This window comes from Enhydra lutris, unplaced genomic scaffold (genome assembly GCF_002288905.1).
Source record: "Enhydra lutris kenyoni isolate GAN:26980312 unplaced genomic scaffold, ASM228890v2 scaffoldscaffold93, whole genome shotgun sequence".
In the NCBI taxonomy this organism is placed as follows: domain Eukaryota; kingdom Metazoa; phylum Chordata; class Mammalia; order Carnivora; family Mustelidae; genus Enhydra; species Enhydra lutris.
The window spans coordinates 7475823-7497976 of NW_019154177.1; the positions used below are offsets into that span (position 1 = coordinate 7475823).

At 39.6% G+C, this 22154-nt stretch overlaps 1 protein-coding gene across 2 annotated transcripts in view; it reads right to left on the minus strand.

Moving 5' to 3' along the window:
* Positions 1–22154, minus strand: part of LOC111138564 (CDK5 regulatory subunit associated protein 1 like 1) — a 653240-nt gene that overhangs the window by 467215 nt on the left and 163871 nt on the right. For both annotated transcript variants that reach the window (XM_022490583.1, XM_022490584.1), the window contains exon 5: positions 17946–18042. In XM_022490583.1, the coding sequence (XP_022346291.1) occupies positions 17946–18042 (97 nt within the window). The remainder of the gene's footprint in view (positions 1–17945; positions 18043–22154) is intronic.

The window sequence follows — 22154 nt, forward strand, 5'->3', positions numbered from 1 at the left end:
TTACATTACATAATACATTACCTTCCATTATATTATAGCACATGATTACAATTGTTCTATTTTATTAGTAGTAATTGCTGTTAATCTCTTGCTTCACCTATTTCTAAATTAAACTTTAGCACAGGTGTGTATGTATGGGAAAAAAACACAATAGATATAGGGTTCAGTATAATCCATGGTTTTAGTGTGCACTGTGATCCTGGAACACATCCCTCACAGATAAAGGAAGGGGATACTATATGCTGAAACAGTATGCTAACTGAAGCCAGGCCAAAAAAAAAAAAAAGTCAAATATTGTATGATTCCAGGTATATGAAATGGCCAGAACAGGTCAATGTTCAATGACAAAGTAGATTAGTGACTGCCTGAGGGCGGGGCAGTAAAAGAAATGAAAGAAACTGCCAGGGAGTGCTGAGTTTCTTTTCGGAAGGATGAAAAAATACTACAATTGATTGTGGTGATTGTGGCATAATTTTGAATATATTAAAAACCATTAAATTACACACATTATGTGAGGTCACTGTATAGTATGTGAATTACAGCTCAAAAAAGCGGTTATTTCAAAAATAATTATATGGGCCCACCTAGGTGGCGCAGTCAGTTAAGCCTCCGTGTCCTGGTTTCAGCTCAGGTCCTGAACGCAAGGTCATGAGATCGAGCCCCATACCAGGCTCAGCATTCAGCTCAGAGTCTGCTCAGACTCCTTCCCCTTCTCCCTCTTTCCCCGCCCCCCACACTCTAGCTCTAAAATAAGTAAATCCTTTAAAAATAATAATAATTATACAGGTTGGAGGTACTCAAATGTTCTAATGCTGAGCTAATGAAACTCAAGGGAAAACTAAGGAAATATTCCAAATTAAAGGAGCCTAAAGAAACCTGAGAACTGAATGCAACTTGGCATCTGGATTCTTTCTTCCCCTCTAAAGGACATAATTAGAAAACAGCTGACAAGGGCTGAATAAGGTCTGCATGCTAACTTATAGAAGTGTATCTTTGCTATAAAGTTATACTACAGTAGCATGCAAAAAAATCCTTGTTTTTGAAATATATATGTATTCAGAAGTAAAGGGGCATGTTTTCATCTTACCCTCCAAGGGATCAGAAAAAGAAGTGTGTGTGTGCATACATACATAAGAATTATAAGCAAATTTGGTAAAACAGAAACATTTGAGGAATCGGGGTAAAGGGTATATGGTAATTCCTTTTGTTTGCAACTTCCCTGTGAATGTGAAATTATGTCAAAATAAAAGTTTAAAAATATGTGTGTGTGTGTGTATATATGTATGTGTTGAAGAAATAAAGATTTTCTTTTACACTGATGGTCATACAGAAAAAATATATCCTGATTTTTAAAGTACTGATTACATTTGCTTTATGGTAGAAAAATCGATGTTCCCCAGACATAAGTTAATCGCTGGGTGGTGGTGTGGAGGATCTCTAGGACTTTAAGAAGTATCTACCAAATATTAAGACAAAGAAAAAAAAAAACAGCGTTTGATTACAAACACGCAAAGGGATGGTTCAGTGAATGACCTAAAGAAAATACTGTGCTGTGCCCATTTCTAGTGAGGAGGATATTGGAGGAAGTAGTCGGAGAAAAAGAAAGAAAGGGAAGCAGAGAAGGATGGCGGAGAAGAGTCAGGAGAGGGGGGTTAGAGGGAGAGGGGAGTTAGGAGGCAAAAAAAAGCCCAAGCAGGAGGCAGGGAGAGAAGAAAAGACAATCACAAGAGAACAAACTCAAGATTCACACACAGTAATGAAGAATATATTGAATTCATTCTGGAGAGAAAAGGAAAGCTGTTCTTAATTAATACTATAAATTGTAGCCCTGAATACACAAGAGCTTAGTTTCTGGAATATAATTCAAATAAAATAAATAAAACCGTATCTTGTGTCCTTCAGGCACTTGGTTATAAATATACAGAAAAAAAAAAAGGCTTGCAGTATGTATGTACTGACTCCATATGTTCTTGACAAGGAAGAAAGGAGTCTGTGAACAAACAATTCATAAATAACATTAATGAGTCACTCTGCTGCAGAACTTTTAAAAGAAATCCATAAAGATATTTTATTCGGCTATTACAAACTACTCCGAATTTATAAGTCGACACATACTGAAGAAACAAACCTATACCCAGTCACCTAAAGCGAGTACAAGTGCTGTTCTGAAACATCCTAAGTGATTGGAGCAGTGCTACCCCAGACCTTCCTGCAGTGATGGAGATGCGCACAGGCCAAGCTGGCCAGCACGGCGGCCGCGAGCCCCACACAGCTACTGTGTACTGGAAATGTGGCTACCAAGACGGAGAAGCTAACCTCTAATTTTGATTAATTTATTCAGTTCCGCGCGGCTCCCGGCAACCGCAGGTTTAGGGTATGGCTAAGACAGCCCCCCAGCTCGTGGCAATTGGTGACGGCAGCTCTAGGAAACCTACGCACACCTCAGACACAATCTGGCCAACTGGGGTAACAAAGAAGTCTGCGTTAGGGTGCATTTGGAAGTACCTCTTTTTTCTGAGCGAACTGCACCACTGCGTGACCAGGGGAGACGCAGGGAAAGCTAACATTCCCTGAGCAATTACTCCGTCCCAGGCTCCGTGCTAACACGGCACCTGCATTGTCACATTTAATCCTCACGACATTCCCAGGCAGTCGACAGCACCGTTACTTCCGAGGCTAAGGGAACCGAGGCACAAGGACATCCAGCTAACGGCTCACCAAGGATTTTTAGGGATCTTACCGAGGAATGGTACATGGGTGGCACGCTTCATGAATTTTCCTTTTCTACACGCGTGGAGGTCATTCCTAAATGATCACAGAACGCGATCCAACCAAACCGGGACTTTCAAGAGACCCCAGTAACAGCTACTCCTCCAGACCTTCCCCCACAGATCACCCCTGGCATGCACGCATTCCCTTGACAAACGTCTGTTAAGCGCCAACAAAGCACAAAGCACTGTTCTGGGGACATGATGGTGGAAAATACAAAGGCCCTGCTTCGGGGGGCCTTCCGTTCTAATGGGGGAGGGGGCAAACCATGCAAATAACTGAAATGTTCATTTCTGGTCATGACGGATGCGGTGAAGAAAATCAAGTCTGCGAGAGGCCGGAGGTGGAGAGGGCAATCTCGCTACAGTGGTCGGCATGAACCCCTGAACAGGCAGCATCAATCCTGGGACCTGAACCCGAAGACAAGCATCAGCGTGAAGCTCCAGGAGCTGAGACAGAAGGGATGGTGAATGAGGGGCACAGCGACTGGAGAGGAGGTCAGATGATCAGAGGAGGGAGATTAGGTGAGACGTTGTACCTCTGGCTGTGCTGTTCAGATGCTATTACACCCGCGCAAGGGAGTCGCTTCAGGGTTAACGGAACTATTGCAACAGCACGGCTCAGGGTAATGCTATTGAAAACGTACAAAGACTACTGTTCACCTGCGTTTCTCTACTATTTGGTCTGAGTCTTTTTCTACTTGCACGCATCTGGCTGGGATTTTACTATTTCTAGACCTCATCCCAAGACACCTCAAATCCTTTTACAAGAGAGGTTAATACATTATAGGTACACATTAATACAGATCCAAAGGAATTCTCTCATGGGCTCTCCTAATTCTGATTGTATGTAAATAGGGCAACCTGTCTTTACCATTCTAATTAAGAAATATCAGACCAAAACCTCAAAACCACCTAAAACTCCATCAACCTTTAAAAAAAAAAAAAAAAAAAAAAAAGCCTTTCTATCTATCTCTGTTAAAAACTATGCTATATAAAATCTTTTCATCAAATGTAGGTCTAAACTTTCCACTTGAACCATAATAGGAGTTTAATTCAATAATCAGCGCCTGATAAGTTAAAGTTCAATATCGACTTCTCTGCAAAAAAGTAAGGCATTTTTCTCTCTAAAATTTTTTTCTCCAAGCTGTGAAGGAAAGTCCCTACTTCTATACATGGTGTTGTAAGAGAGCTCAATGTCCCAATCTCTAAAACTTGAGGAAGCCCATAGCAGTCACTAAGCTGACCATACTACCAAAAAAAACGACTGAATTCACTAGTCTGTGAACAAGTTTGCTCATGAAGTACATAAAAAAATACTGGACGCTACACATGGTTTAACTTCTTGAACAAAACCTCATTTCCCAGTATAGTTTTATCCCCTTTCATCTCTTCACTGAGAAAAATTCTTCCCCAACAGTAGGAGCAGCCCTTTCTCCAAAAATTACATGGCGGACATTCCACACATCACTAAAAGCTTATCTGCTACCTGAATGGTACCATGAGTGACTAACATTCAGTGAGAGATGAGATTTACTGATTGACAGGTAAGGCCAGGCTAGAGGGATACCAAGCAAAATGAGTACCCATACCGGAAACTTCCTCCTCTTAAATCCAGTTAAAATTCCTGTGAAATTTCTGTAGTAGAAAAAAACCAACTCTTTCAGCAATTGTACCAAACCTCAACATTTGCTAAGCACAAGTGCACAGAGACACATTTTGGAGATATTAGAATATGATAATCCTATTAAATAAGAAGACAATGTTACAAAGTAAAAAAATGACTTTTAAAGTGACATTGGAGAGGGCACGGATTGCATGGAGCACTGGGTGTGGTACAAAAACAACGAATACTGTTACGCTGAAAAGAAATTTAAAAAATAATAATAAAATTGAAAAAATAAAAAAATAAAGTGACATTGAAGTTAAAAAGAGATAACAAAACCAAAACACAAATGCACACGAGAGACGTAGAACATCAAGTAATAAATAATGCTGTCTCAGGCAAGATGTTCAAGTTCTAAGTCCCAGAACCTGTGACTGTGTCCCCTTCCCTAGCAAATGGACCTCACTGATGTGATGAGACTCACCTGGATTCTCTAGATGGGCTCAACCCACTCACATGACTCCTTAAAGGTAAGTGTCCCCTGCGTGGGACAGAGAGAGACACACTGATGAAAAAGTCCGAGAGAGCACCGCTGTCTTTAAACACGGAATAACAGGCCCCAAGCCACGGAATGCGTGTGGCCTCAGAAGGCTGCAAAGGGGGGCACCTGGGTGGCTCAGTGGGTTAAGCCGCTGCCTTCGGCTCAGGTCATGATCTCAGGGTCCTGGGATCGAGTCCCACATCGGGCTCTCTGCTCAGCAAGAAGCCTGCTTCCCTCTCTCTCTCTCTCTGCCTGCCTCTCCATCTACTTGGGATCTCTCTCTCTGTCAAATAAATAAAATCTTTAAAAAAAAAAAAAAAAAAGGCTGCAAAGGGCAACGAGAAAGCCTCTCTCGCAGAGCCTCCAGAAAGAATGCAGCCCTGTCAACACCTTGATCTTAGTCCAGTAAAACCCGTGTCCCACTTCTGGTCTCCAGAACTGTAAAATAACAAATATGTGCTGTGTATTTATTGTGTATTGGGTATAAGCAACTATATTTGTGGCAATTCATTACATATGTGGCATACAAAACTGATGCATTAATTAAGAAACCAACATATGAGGGCGTCAGCACCATGAAACAGGAAAAGAGAAATTTAAAAACAAACGCTCTGAGAAAAAAAGAACAACATGGAAAAAAGTAAGTTAAATGCATACCTTATATGTAACATTCACTCAACAAATATTTATTGAGCCAGACACCATACTGAGCACTGAAAGTCATGTAAAATATCTAAACATGTAAAATAATAAACAACAAAGTCCTTGGCTTTAAAGGAATGTCCATCACAGTAAAATGTAAATAAACTGAGAAGTTGAATTAATCCTTTTCATACTTTAAAAAAAAAAAAAAAGGTTTAAAACAGAGAGAGAGAGAAATGCATACTTTATCAGACCTGCTCTGGGTTCCTGGGAATATAAGTTTTAAGTCTGGAAACCACAGAAGAATCTCATTGCCGACTCATCACTCCCCTGCCCCAAATTTCCGAGTTTCTAATACCACAAAATTTTAAAAAGGCAATGAAAAGTGATAAAAAGACAAATCTTTCCCCATGTTAAAATAGGTTGATTTCCTATTGTTCGGTTGCAGGAGTCCTTTACATATTCTGGATATAAACTGGATATAAACTGTTTGGGAGATAATGTGTTTTGCAACTATTTTCCCCCTAGTCTATGGCCTGCCTTTTTCATTTTCTTAAGAGTATCTTTTGAGTGGGAGCAGCCAACTATATATATAATAATTATATATATATATTATATAGATTAATAAGAAAATCAAAGAAACACATCAACAATAATACAATAATAGTAGGGGACTTTAACACTCCCCTCACTGAAATGGACAGATCATCCAAGCAAAAGATCAACAAGGAAATAAAGGCCTTAAATGACACACTGGACCAGATGGACATCACAAATATATTCAGAACATTTCATCCCAAAGCAACAGAATACACATTCTTCTCTAGTGCACATGGAACATTCTCCAGAATAGATCACATCCTCAGTCCTAAATCAGGTCTCAACCATTATCAAAAGATTGGGATCATTCCCTGCATATTTTCAGACCACAATGCTCTGAAGCTAGAACTCAATCACAAGAGGAAATTTGGAAAGAACCCAAATACATGGAGACTAAACAGCATCTTTCTAAAGAATGAATGGGTCAACCAGGAAATTAAAGAAGAATTGAAAAAATTCATGGAAACAAATGATAATGAAAACACAACGGTTCAAAATCTGTGGGACACAACAAAGGCAGTCCTGAGAGGAAAATATATAGCGGTACAAGCCTTTCTCAAGAAACAAGAAACGTCTCAGGTACACAACTTAACCCTACACCTAAAGGAGCTGGGGAAAGAACAGGAAAGAAAGCCTAAACCCAGCAGGAGAAGAGAATAAAGATCAGAGCAGAACTCAATGAAATAGAAACCAAAAAAAACAATAGAACAAATCAACGAAACTAGGAGCTGGTTCTTTGAAAGAATTAATAAGATCGATAAACCCCTGGCCAGACTTATCAAAAAGAAAAGAGAAAGGACCCAAATAAATAAAATCATGAATGAAAGAGGAGAGATCACAACGAACACCAAAGAAATACAGACAATTATAAGAACATACTATGAGCAACTCTACGCCAACAAATTTGACAATCTGGAAGAAATGGATGCATTCCTAGAGATATATAAACTACCACAACTGAACCAGGAAGAAATAGAAAGCCTGAACAGACCCATAACCAGTAAGGAGATTGAAAGAGTCATCAAAAATCTCCAAACAAACAAAAGCCCAGGGCCAGATGGCTTCCCGGGGGAATTCTACCAAACATTTAAAGAAGAACTAATTCCTATGCTCCTGAAACTGTTCCAAAAAATAGAAATGGAAGGAAAACTTCCAAACTCATTTTATGAGGCCAGCATCACCTTGATCCCAAAACCAGACAAGGATCCCATCAAAAAAGAGAACTACAGACCAATATCCTTGATGAACACAGATGCAAAAATTCTCACCAAAATACTAGCCAATAGGATTCAACAGTACATTAAAAGGATTATTCACCATGACCAAGTGGGATTTATTCCAGGGCTGCAAGTTTGGTTCAACATCCGCAAATCAATCAATGTGATACAACACATTAATAAAAGAAAGAACAAGAACCATTTGATACTCTCAATAGATGCTGAAAAAGCATTTGACAAAGTACAGCATCCCTTCCTGACCAAAACTCTTCAAAGTGTAGGGATAGAGGGCACATACCTCAATATTATCAAAGCCATCTATGAAAAACCCACCGCAAATATCATTCTCAATGGAGGAAAACTGAAAGCTTTTCCACTAAGGTCAGGAACACAGCAGAGATGTCCATTATCACCACTGCTATTCAACATAATACTAGAAGTCCTAGCCTCAGCAATCAGACAACAAAAGGAAATTAAAGGCATCCAAATCGGCAAAGAAGAAGTCAAACTATCACTCTTCGCAGATGATATGATACTATATGTGGAAAACCCAAAAGACTCCACTCCAAAACTGCTAGAACTTGTACAGGAATTCAGTAAAGTGTCAGGATATAAAAATCAATGCACAGAAATCAGTTGCATTTCTCTACACCAACAACAAGACAGAAGAAAGAGAAATTAAGGAGTCAATCCCATTTACAATTGCACCCAAAACTATAAGATACCTAGGAATAAACCTAACCAAAGAGACTAAGAATCTATACACAGAAAACTATAAAGTACTCATGAAAGAAATTGAGGAAGACACAGAGAAATGGAAAAATGTTCCATGCTCCTGGATTGGAAGAATAAATATTGTGAAAATGTCTATGCTACCTAAAGCAATCTACACATTTAATGCAATTCCTATCAAAGTACCATCCATTTTTTTCAAAGAAATGGAACAAATAATCCTAAAATTTATATGGAACCAGAAAAGACCTCGAATAGCCAAAGGAATATTGAAAAAGAAAGCCAAAGTTGGTGGCATCACAATTCCGGACTTCAAGCTCTATTACAAAGCTGTCATCATCAAGACAGCATGGTAGTGGCACAAAAACAGACACATAGATCAATGGAACAGAATAGAGAGTCCAGAAATAGACCCTCGACTCTATGGTCAACTGATCTTCGACAAAGCAGGAAAGAATGTCCAATGGAAAAAGGACAGCCTCTTCAATAAATGGTGTTGGGAAAATTGGGCAGCCACATGCAGAAAAATGAAATTGGACCATTTCCTTACACCGCACACGAAAATAGACTCAAAATGGATGAAGGACCTCAATGTGAGAAAGAAATCCATCCAAATCCTTGAGGAGAACACAGGCAGCAACCTCTTCGACCTCAGCCACAGCAACATCTTCCTAGGAACATTGCCAAAGGCAAGGGAAGCAAGGGCAAAAATGAACTATTGGGATTTTATCAAGATCAAAAGCTTTTGCACAGCAAAAGAAACAGTTAACAAAACCAAAAGACAACTGACAGAATGGGAGAAGATATTTGCAAATGACATATCAGATAAAGGGCTAGTGTCCAAAATCTATAAAGAACTTAGCAAACTCAACACCCAAAGAACAAATAATTCAATCAAGAAATGGGCAGAAGACATGAACAGACATTTCTGCAAAGAAGACATCCAGATGGCCAACAGACACATGAAAAAGTGCTCCACATCACTCGGCATCAGGGAAATACAAATCAAAACCACAATGAGATACCACCTCACACCAGTCAGAATGGCTAAAATTAACAAGTCAGGAAATGACAGATGCTGGCGAGGATGTGGAGAAAGGGGAACCCTCCTACACTGTTGGTGGGAATGCAAGCTGGTGCAACCACTCTGGAAAACAGCATGGAGGTTCCTCAAAATGTAAAATAGAACTACCCTATGACCCAGCAATTGCACTACTGGGTATTTACCCTAAAAATACAAACGTAGTGATCCAAAGGGGCACGTGCACCCAAATGTTTATAGCAGCAATGTCTACAATAGCCAAACTATGGAAAGAACCTAGATGTCCATCAACAGATGAATGGATCAAGAAGATGTGGTATATATACACAATGGAATACTATGCAGCCATCAAAAGAAATGAAATCTTGCCATTTGCGACAACGTGGATGGAACTAGAGGGTATCATGCTTAGCTAAATAAGTCAATCAGAGAAAGACAACTATCATATGATCTCCCTGATATGAGGGAGAGGAGATGCAACATGGGGGGTTAAGGGGGTAGGAGAAGAGTAAATGAAACAAGATGGGATTGGGAGGGAGACAAACCATAAGTGACTCTTAATCTCACAAAACAAACTGAGGGTTGATGGGGGGAGGGGGTTGGGGAGGGGGGGGGGTGGGGTTATGGACAGTGGGGAGGGTATGTGCTATGGTGAGTGCTGTGAAGTGTGTAAACCTGGCGATTCACAGACCTGTACCCCTGGGGATAAAGATATATTATATGTTTATTTAAAAAAAATAATAATAACAAATAAATAAATAATTCTTTTTTAAAAAGAGTATCTTTTGAGAAGCAAAAATACTTAACTTTGATGAAGTCCACTTTATCAACTTTTCTTTCATATCGTAAGAAATAGGTGTGCGTGTGTGTGTACTGTCTCCTAAGAAAGTTTCCTAACTCAACATCACCAAAAGAGAGGGGAAGGTGGTAAAAGATTTGAACACTTTACCAAAGATCTACCGATGGCAAATATTCGTATGAAAACACACCAAACATCATCAGTCAAGAGAGAAAAGCGAATTAAAAACTACAGAGAGCTATCACTACACAGCTAGGACAAACGCTGAGGTGACAGTACTGGCCATAAGAACTTCCGGTGCGGACGCGAAGCAACTGGAACAGCTGGTGCAAAACAAGGTGGTGTAGCTGTTCTGGAAAACACTCTGGCAGTTTCTTAAAAGGCTGAGCAGATGTTTACCACATGACTAGAGGCAATACCACTCCTGGGTACTGACCCAAGAGAACACAGACACGAATCCACACAAAGATCTACACGCGAATGCTTACAGGAGCTTGAGCCTTAAGAACCCAAGATCGTAAGCAACACAAATTTCCATCACCCGGTGAATAGATAAACCATGGCACATCCCTAAAATGAAATAATTCTAGGCAATAAGCAGTAATGAACTATTAATAATCACAACAACATGGATGAAAACTGAATGCATTAGGCTAAATGAAAAAAAAAAAGCAAGTAATATTTCTGTAACATTCTGAAAATGGCAAAATTGTAAGGACAGAAATCAGAACCACAGTTGCCAAGGACTGTGGGTATTTGTGTCTGGCAGGGGGCGAGGGTGGGGGAAGGGAGGGTTCAACTACAACAGGACACAAGGAACTTTCTGGTGTAATGGAAACGGTCTCTCTTAACTGTTACAGTGCTTATATAATAGTGTACTTTTGTCAAAATTCATCAAGGATAAATTTCTTTATTAATTATGCCTCAATAAATCTGCATTAAAGTAAGAAAAAAGATCAATACAACTAACATACAAGAAAATATTTAACAAATAATGAGTACAGGGCATGAATCACACTGTTTCTAATGGTCAGTTTTCCAGGCTACACGACGCCCCCCGTCTTTCACCCTGTCCTGCTGGGTCCCCCGTAAGCATTCCATGCGCTGCAAACTCCTCCCCTTACACTAGCCTATTCTGACCCCTCGCCTCCATTGCTCCAAACTACACATCTTAAACCCACACCCTCCAGATTACACTCAGGTCAGGACACACTCTTCGCCATTCTTTTCCCTTCCAGGTGCCCTGGCCCACAGGTACTTTTCTTTAGATATGCTGTTGCTTCTGCTGAAAGCCTTTCCTCCTCTCTCCATCAAACCACTACTCAGGCTTTCAAGCACAAGTCCAGGACGGTGTCACCCTCGGTGTGCCCACAGGACTTTGTCCCTCTGCACATTTATCCATGATTATTTGTGGCTCTCTTCAGATTTCACGGTTTTTAGGGAAGGGACATTTTATTCAGCTCTGTGTCTCTAGCAAACACTTCTTGTCCGAGGCACAGAGGTGTGCTCAATGCTCATTCTATTAGCAAGTGAATGAAATAAAAATTAAAATAATAATAATAAAACTAAAAATTAACAAGTCGGGAAATGACAGATGCTGGTGAGGATGCGGAGAAAGGGGAACCCTCCTACACTGTTGGTGGGAATGCAAGCTGGTGCAACCACTCTGGAAAACAGCATGGAGGTTCCTCAAAATGTTGAAAATAGAGCTGCCCTGTGACCCAGCAATCACACTACTGGGTATTTACGCTAAAGATACAAACGTAGTGATCTGAAGGGGCACATGCACCCGAATGTTTATAGCAGCAATGTCTACGATAGCCAAACTATGGAAAGAACCTAGAAGTCCATCAACAGATGAATGGATAAAGGAGATGTGGTATATATATATATACACAATGGAACACTATGCAGCCATCAAAAGAAATGAAATCTTGCCATTTGCAACAACATGGATGAAACTAGAGGGTATTATGCTTAGCTAAATAAGTCAATCGGAGAAAGACAACTATCATATGATCTCCCTGATACGAGCAAGTGGAAATGCAACATGGGGGGTTTGAGGGGTAGGAAAAGAATAAATGAAACAGGATGGGATCGGGAGGGAGGCAAACCATAAGAGACTTTTAATGTCACAAAACAAACTGAGAGTGGCGGGGGGCAGGGGAGGGAGAGGATGGTTGGGTTATGGACATTGGGGAGGGTATGTGCTATGGTGAGTGCTGTAAAGTGTGTAAACCTAGTGATTCACAGACCTGTACCCCTGGGGCTAAAAATACATTATGTGTTTACAAAAAAATTTTTTAATTATAAAAATAATAATAATAAAGCTAATACAAAGAGAGCACTTATTATACGCCAGGCACCATGCTAGCCACGTGACATGTATTAACTGATTTAACCCTTACAAAACTCGGAGTTAGGTTCTATTATTATCGCCCATCCAAAAAGGAAGAAACTGAGGCAGAGAGAGGTTAAGTGACTCGTATAAGGATATGAACCTATGCAGTCTAGTTCCTGAATCCATGCTCTTAACTACTACGATACACTATTTTTTACTCTATTTTATACTTGAATAACTGAAGAATGTGTACACATACAGGTTAAATTAGAAAAGACCACAAAAGAAATAACAACGTTATCTAAGAAGGTACAAACATCAGTGGGCTTTTAAATTTACATGTCATTCTGTTAAGATAGTGCCTTTTTGACAATTATAGGTTAAAAAAAAAAAAAAGGTAATATAACAAAATGACATATGAGAAGCCATGAAGTAGAGACAAACAAAACACATTTCTCAAGCTTTGCCCTCAATATCCAAGCCACAATTACTGCGACATTGTTCCACTTCATAAATTCATTTGCCTTTTACAATATATGACAGAAATCTTCTCAAATATAGCCTCTTGCAAATGCTACTTTATTTATACACATAATTTCCAAAATTAAAGTGTCCCCATTTGAAATACCCGCCATGCTGCTTGACTTTTCACCATTAGGGTAGCCTGCCTAAGATGTTCAAACCACTGTAAATCAACGTGGTTGACAGTCCCTGAGAGAAGAAGACACCTGGGGTAAGCATCATTGAGGTTCAGCTCTCCCAAGAAAGCTGTGCACCTACCTGCAGGGCTCACAGCTGGCAAATCAGGAAGTTCTGTCATTTACAAATTTTTTGACATTAAATTTTATATTCTGCTGTGAACTACATGTTTTCAAATGTTGTAACCTGTGTATTAATTCCGTTTATTTAGGATTTCTAGAGTACACAATCATAAAGATGAGCCTAATGAATCAAAAAGATCAAGTTCAAATGCTGTCCTTGTTTAGTAATTAGCACAGAAAATCAACATAAAATGTACAATTTAGTAAGCATGCTTTCCTAAACAGAGTATAAACCAACCCTCCTACTAAATGTCACGCATATTAATAATGACTCCTACAATAATGGAGAAATAACTCTACCTTACAAAGAACTGAAGCAAGTAAATATTGTCTCACCCACCTATCCCCAACACCACTTCTAACTGATAGACACGAAGTATATTCTCTCAAAATATACCTCAGCCTTCAGAGGAGATTCCTTCCCAACTACCCAATCTTCCGCTGGTCTTAGGGACCCATCCCACCACATCCTCTAGGACAAGGGATGTTCTAGGCTTAAATCAGGTGTCACTAAGAACTGGAATGTAAGCTCTGTGAGGACAGGGCTCTTGGATGATCTGATATACTGGCATGTTTCCGGCATGCGGCAGCTACCACCTAACAGGTCTTCAGAAAGTTCTTATTAAGGGGGAAAGGATGTGGCAGCCCAGGGATGTGAAGTCAGGCTTTCTGAGTCCCAAAGTCTACTCTTCTTTTTTTTCTACCAGACTTTAACAGGAAGCATCATGCTTTCTGGTTGACTCATCTAAAAGAAACTTTCCTGCCAATAAAGCTGAAGAGAAGGAAAGGAACATTCGAAAGTAGAGTCACAAGATCTTGGACCCACCTACAGCTAGACACAGAGTAACCAAAGTAAACAAATAACAGCAATGACTTTAAAAAAAAATGACACTGCATGAAAACTCTTTCCAAGGGGGATGGTTAACCGTAACTATTTGCCCCCAAGAGACATGAAATTTTTCACTGTGAGCTAAAATGTTTCAAGATCCTGAAAAAAATTAAAAAGGTCCTGATTCTATATGGGTTACCTATAAATACATGTGTTCTGGATATTAGATAAAATTTCATTTAATCAGTCTAGGAAAGAAGTTTTGGTTGCAAAAAGGTCTTTTTTATCGAAGACAGGGGTGTTTCTCCCTCTTTTCTTTTCTCCCTCTTCTTCCAATGTAAAAGAATTAGACATTTTTGTGCTCCAGAATGGGGAAAGTGTAGAGGTTACTGCCACCAAAGCCAGTTCTTCTGGACCCAGTGGCAGATAGGTTTTGATATTTTGTTATTTTCTTTTCATTCACCACCACACAAATAATATTAATTACAACTAGGTAATACCAGGAGACAGTAGGAGAGATGATAATAAAATGTCCAGGGGTCTGACAACTGACCGCTGCTTGCCCTCACTACACTGCTCTCTCTCATTATGAAAACAAATTAAACGTCCCATTTCTAAAGGCTGATACCGATGGAAATTCACATTACAATGGCAGTATTATCCTTCTTAATTATTAAGAATCTTCTTTTTTAAACACTTACGCCATGAGTACCTGCAAACATGGGAACAATATGTCTTTTGAACTCAGGTGTGCACTAAGTAGCTTCTCAGCCACTAATCCCCACCTTTTTATCTCAGTCACTTGGTCAAAAGAATCGACACAGCCTTCCTGGACTGTGGGGTGACATGAACAAATCCTGGCAGATGGGAAAAGCACAGAATGCAGTTACACGGGTTCTCTCTTCCACCTCTATTAAAGCCCCATGGCACACTTATTCTGTGAGGGGAATTTTGTGAGGGAATAACAGTTTTCACTCCATCTATTAAAAAAAACTGCAGTACAATCCCTAAAACTAGTTTCCTAGATCAATGAATTTAAATATCACTGTATTTCTTTTCACACTTCAGAACTTTTTTTTGTCTAAATCAATATAATGCATTTCTTTATTTCAGTTAAACTCAATGTATTTCAGAAGGTTTCTGTTTCTGTAGCAATTCTAACAATTATCTTCAGAAACAGGTCTTTTCAGACACCAGTCATAGATGCATCTGGTTTCCTACTGCAGATTTTTTAAAGTCCAGGTTCTGTGGACATAACTTTTAAATATAAAGAGTCAGTAATGATAAATGTTATATAGCTACCACTGAAACAATTGCTCTATAAAATGATGATTACAAAGAATAATCCTGTATTTTAATAATAATACTAACTGCTGATATATAATTAGATTACAAATCAAACACTGTTACAAACAGTGTGATTTCGCTTTTTGGAAATTTTTCACAACATACTGATTTGAAATTAAAATAAAAAGCCATTTATGGGGGGCACCTGGCTGGCTCAGCTACAAGAGCATATGACTCTTGGTCTCAGGGTTGTGAATTCAAGCCCCATATTGGGTATAGAGATTACATTTAAAAAAAAAAACAAAAAACAAAAAAAAAAACACCACAATGGGGAAAAAAAAGGCTGCAGGGAATCAGCAAAGTTGTAATTACCATGTTTCAGTGATGGAACTATGAATATTCTTTCTATTTCCATTTTTAAATATGTAATCTTAAGTTATTTCTATAATTATAAAGAAGCAAAATACATAAATCTAAAGAATTTTAGTGGTAATTAAGTGAGATTCAGTGACAGAACAAAGAGGGTGCTAGACTAAATGGGGAGGGGGGGGTGTTATTTGCCAAAGCCACAGTTGCATATCATCACTGAAAATCGTCTTCCCCATCAGCAGCACTGGGCACGCTCCCTTAGAGTCTCCCCTACATTCTAACATACACCGAGCTCTTCACTGCACACAGTGGAGCTCAGGAAACTGTTACAATAACGTACACAGAGAAGAGGCTTCGCCAGACTAAAGAAATTATCCTATTCCAGTAACTGAACTCCTAGAGATGAAATTTAAGATGAATCCTATGCTTTTGCCATATTCCATCCTCAAACAGAATTCTAACGAGTTTCCTGTTTCCCTAACACAGCAGGACTATGTTTATGGAGAAAGTTGGTCTCACAAGAACAGATAACTCAGGAGTCCATATTCATGTCATTCCTTAAACCAAGAGAAATCAAAAAGTAAACAGACAAATGTGAAAACAAACTAAACTTCTCAAGCATTCAGGTTCTGTTTAACATGAGAATGTTTGTTCAAAGATTATTAAATGTGCTATTGGGGCAAGGATTTGACAGCAGAAAACAAGTTCATTACACTGAGAATTCAGTATTAAAAGCTGTTGATGGCAGGGCACCTGGCTGGCTCAGTCGGTAGAGTGTATGACTCCTGATCTCAGGTTGGAAGTTTGAGCCCCATGCTGGATACAGCCACTACGTTTTTAAAAAAAAAAAACTAAAAAAAAAAATCTTTAAAAAAAACAAAAGTTGTCAACATTACTGTTGTATATCAAATAAGGAAAAACCCAATAAATCTTATTCCAGATGTCAATTATTCATATTACTTTTCTATGAGTGTACTCTGTTATATTATTAAGATTTGTTTTTTGGTTTTTTGTTTTTTAATTAACAAAGTCTTTTTTAAAAGAGGATTCCTGGGACGCCTGAGTGGCTCAGTCAGTTAAGCATCTGCCTTTGGATCAGGCCATGATCTCAGGGTCCTGGGATCAAGTCCCACATCTGGCTCCCTGCTCAGCCAGGAGGCTGCTGCTTCTCCCTCTCTCTCTCTCTGTCAAAAAATTAATAACGTCTTTTTAAAAAAATAAAATAAAAAATAAATAAAAGAGAATTCCTGAGCATACTGAGCAAAGCCCTAGAAGAATGGCGGAAAGGAGGAAGTGCCACCACGTAGCCAACAGTGACTGAATGCCAACGACCTTTGCGCATTTTGTGAATAAGACCAGTAACAGGCAGCAAGTCTCCCAACTTCACGAGACCAAGAGCAGGAAGATTCTTTCCTTCAGTCAGTCACCGAACACTGAGTGCCTACTGGATGTCAGGCATCACGGGAAAGGTTGGAGAAACTCGGTCAGCTTAAAAAAAGACTGAAAAGTGGTCACTGTGAAGTTAGTGATGTAAGTAGAAAGGTGGCCTTTATCATAAAATTAGGTAAGTGAAAGTAAAATCATAACGCTGTGGCTGCTGAGAGGGCAGATGACCGGCAAGCACAGTGGGCACAGGGAACCGAGGCATGGGAGGATGGGAAGACACGCGGAGTGGTCAGCGAGGCTTTACGGAGCGGGTAACACTGGAGGGTGACCCGGGGGATGAATATAAGGGAAGGGGCACGTTCCACAAACAGGCATCTGTGTAGTGGGGAGATGATAACGAGTTCGGTGGGATGGGAAAATTACAATCATATGGCAAGAAATGGTGCTGGACAGGCAGACAAAGGCCAGGTATCAGGAAGGGACTTAAATTCCGTATGGCTTTTTATTGCGTTTGGTATTTTTTTTTTTCTTAAGGAGAGAATCAAGAATATATTTTTGTGGGCGCCTGGGTGGCTCAGCTGGTTGAGCGACTGCCTTTCGGCTCAGGTCATGGTCCCAGGGTCCTGGGATCGAGTCGCGCATCGGGCTCCCTGCTCCATGGGGAGTCTGCTCCCTCTGACCTTCTCCCCTTTCATGCTCTCTCTCACTGTCTCTCTCTCTCAAATAAATAAATAAAATCTTTTAAAAATATATATATATATATATATATATATATTTGTGCCAAGATGAAAAAGTTACAGAGACGTGACGAAATTTCAGCAGCAACGGGGCCAGTATGTTGAGGAGAGACTGTCGGAAGCGTAACATAGCTTGTAAGTGACACAGAAAGAGCAAATCAAATGTGGACCGAGGCCGTGTTTTGACAGCCCAAGATGTTCTTTTGTCCCCTTCGGGTACGAGCTTACCCCTATGATGCTCAGTCCTTTAAGGTAGTCCTGCCGAGGCTGGGCTTGAGGAACACATCCAGCTAGCACTATCTTCTTGTTCTCCTCTTGAGCTTTTCTGAAAGATTGAAGAGAAAACAGTGTGATTCTTTTGCTCACAAGTATACCCTTGGAAACTGATGTTAGTGCGTACAAGTTGTCCAAATCCTAAGAAGACCTTCCACCATGAAACTGGATTTTCTTACAACTGCACAAAGAAAACATATTATAATAAGACCCCTGCACTATGCCTCTACTGGTCATACCACCAGAGAATACAACAGCCATCCAACCTGATCATGTCTTTTGTTATCAGCCCATTATAAAACCAAAGAACTTACTCATACAGAACTCTCAAGGACATAAGTCATGCTTAAAAGCTACTTTCTATTGAAGGACATCTCAGCTCCTTCCATAGTTTGGCTATGGAGGATAAAGAAGATGTGGTTCATGCATACAGGAGAATATTACCCAATCGTCAGAACGAATGCCCACCGTTTGCATCGACAAGAATGGAACTGGAGGGGATTATGCTGAGCGAAACAAGTTGGGCAGAGAATGACAAGTATCATATGGTTTCACTCATATGTGGAACATAAGGAATAACGTGGAGGACCACGGGGGAAGGTAGGGAAACTGAATGGGAAGAAATCAGAGAGGGAGAGAAACCATGAGAGGCTCTGGACTCCGGGAAACAAACTTGGGGTTACAGAAGGGAGGGGAGTGGGAGGATGGGGTAACCGGGTGACGGGTACTAAGGAGGGCATGTGTGGTGATGAGCACTGGGTGTTATACGCAACGAATGAATCACTGAACACTACATCAGAAACTAATGATGTACTATACGTTGGCTAACTGAACATAATTTTTTAAAAAGCCACTTTCTAGACAGACAAGTTACCCATTCAAATAAGTTATTTTAAATAGTAATGAAAATGTACCTAAAACTCATTCTATGACTTCCCAGTGCTTTGACCAACATAAAAGTAAATATATACTTTTAAACACTGAACAGAAGTTTAAAAAATAGAAGCCCATTTTAAAATGAAATTCTGAAGTCTTCCATTCTTTCTCAAGTATGTGGGCTTTGGGGTACAGTGTTTTGTTTCCTTTGTTTGTTTCTCTGGATGCTCGGTTCTAGGCTTTATGCACCATACTCTGTCCTGGCTCCACCGACCATCTTTACCTTTCTAAAACCAACTGAAGTTAAGGGTATCAGCAGCCCAGTTTTGGGACATGTAACTCTTAGAACACACCACCATGAAGTGAAAAGTTTCTACCCCTGGCACGCTCTTGTTTTTTTCAACCTTTTCAAGAGTACAAACTCAGAACTGGAGGAAAAAAAAAAAAAAAAAACCCTGGGATTAACAGAACTAGCTATTTGTGATCGACAGCCACATCAAAACCTTCTGGAAAGTATGCAGAGAGCAATTAAACAGTAAGTAGGGAATAACACATTATTTTAATATCATCTGTGTTTCATTTCAAAACTTATTAGAGAGCTTTGGTATAATTCTTCCATTTGGAATCAGGGGGAAAAAAGAAACTTGTTAATGGAATAAAAAAAAAATCTGAGTTTGATAGATCGCTTTACACATCCAAGAGAATTACTGCCTGGCTCTACCACCTGGTTTTACTTTTTTATCCGTGCCATGCACATCACTACACACAAACACCTTTCTTCTAGTAAATGTGAAACACCTTATCAAACAACAACAGATTTTTTCCACTTACAATAACAATCTATATGAGGAAGTAACATCTGGTTTCCTCAAGACTTTTAACTATAACACCTAGAATCAGAGCAAACATCCAAGGGAGTCTCTAAGGTCACCAAGAGTTACATGCAAATTAAAAGGCCTCCCTCCCATAATGTGACTCAATTACTTAATTATTAAGCACACCGAAGACATGATATTGAGAGCTGAAGGGAACACAGTAAGGAAGAAGACACGCACTTTGTGCTCTACAAGCTCATGGTTTGTAATGGATGAGATGTAAAAGAACATCAACAACACAGCAGCAAATACAATGCCCCTTGTGACAGAAAGCTGCACAGGCGACAAACATCATGGAGAAGGAAGGAATATGCAGACAGAAAAAAGACAGTACAAGGATCCCAAATAAACTCCTGCAGTAGTAGGAGAAGGTGGGACAGACAGCAGAGAAAGCAGCAGGCAGCTGTTCCAGCATGGACAAAGACAAGAAGGTCAAAAGTAGGAGGAAAGTATTATACTCCAGAATTCCTATTTTAGGGAAACTAGTAAAGCCTCTATTATGGAAGGAGACTTAAGAGGCTGGAGAGTTTCTGTTTAAGTTACTGGGCAATGGGGAAGTGTCTGATGGCAGCACGGACACAGAGTGGAACCAAACTTTAAGAATACGACACTGCTGGCAAGATATAAAAGGAAACACAAAGGGGAAAGAAACAAAGAGATGAGGAAATTCACAGAATGCTCTAGGCAGGGATGTGGCGACTGAAGATATGTGGAAGATCCAAAAAAGGAAAGATTAAAGGAAAGGAAATTAGTTCTCTTGCTAGAATATACTTGAGGAAAACCCCAAGGAAGAATCAAAAGTCTAAAAGGCATCAGCAAACATCTTCTATAAAGAGCTACATGGTAAATAGTTTAGGCTTTGCTACTCACAGGTCCTCTGTTGGAAAAGTCTTAACTCTGCCACCTTAATGCAAAACAAACCATACATAATGTGTGTGTGTGTGTGTGTGTGTGTGTGTGTTCCAATGAAGCTTCATTTACAAAAATAGACAGCAGGTCAGATTTGGCTCAAAGCAGCAGCTGGCTGAGTCCTGAGATGGAAGGCAACAAATTCACAAAGGCCACACTAAATCCAAGGTTCCACTAATGCCCATCCAGTTTCTGGAAATTCAAGTCACCAGCTGAAAACGAAGCTGGGGGAGATTTTCACAACGCAGTGTAACGTGACCACTGAAACAGTGGATAGAACAGACACTAAAGGTGTGGAGGGAATCCGACTGACTACAAAACGTTAAGCCTCTTTAGAGATGTAGAAACACTTACACAGAATAAAAATATTAGTGTGGAAAACGAGAAGGAGATAATATCACCACTGATAACCGCACTTCAACAACAGCAGCAATCATGGCTAACACTTAAAAGGCACTTCGTCAAGTCGACCGTTACACCGTTCGCTGTATTTGTAAACGGTGCAGCTGATTCGTGTGACAGTCCAGGGAAGATCTTCTCGTGACATTATAAACACTAAATCAGGTCATAAAACAGTCCAAGGCTGATTTTAAGGGAGTAAGCAGAACACCAGAAAATTAAGAGGGAAAGTTCAAAATAGAGATGCTTGCGTAAGGAGTTTAGTTAGAATACTACTTCATGCTCTTACAGAATTTGGATGTAAAATGCTAGGGTACACCAGAACTATAATCAAAGCAAAAATCATAGCCCTGTTACGGAATATTAATGTCACACTTTATACAGGACCAAATAAAGTAGCAAAAGTTTCAACACAATTTCTCTGAGTCCTCTTGTTCTAAATATTCCCTTTTTACATCCTATTCTTTTTGTTTGGTGAGCTTTGTTCAGGTTAATAAAAGCCTGTAAAACAATTTCTTTAGAAACGAATCCAGCACAGACACATTTTTAAAAGATTTTATCCTTCAAAATATGAATGTTGGTAACAAAAATACCTCAAGAAACTTTAAAGTAGCATGAATTTCTGTGTCATTTTAAATAGCCTTGAAATGTTAATTAAAACAAAAATTACACGTAAAGTTAATTCAACATAATCATTCTTATTTTCTTGAAATACACTTCTAAATTAGAGACATACCATTGACTAGAGCACTAACTTGAGCGATGCAAAAAACAAAGAAATCTTTTCCTCTTTTCTGCCAACTACTAAATACAAGAAATAATTTGTACAGAATCTTAAAATTCACAAAAGCATAGAAAATAAATGTGGTATAATATTATTTGCTTTATTTCATAAAAGAGAAAGTTGAGGAGGCACCTGGGTGGCTCGGTTCAGCATCTGCCTTCAGTCATGATTTCAGGGTCCTGAAGGAGTGCCACATAGGGCTCCCTACTCGGGGGTTGGGGGAAGGTCTGTTTCTCCCTCTCCCTCTGATCCTCCCCATCCCATTTATACTCTCTCTTTCTGTCTCTCCCTCTCACTCTCAAATAAATAAATAAAATCTTT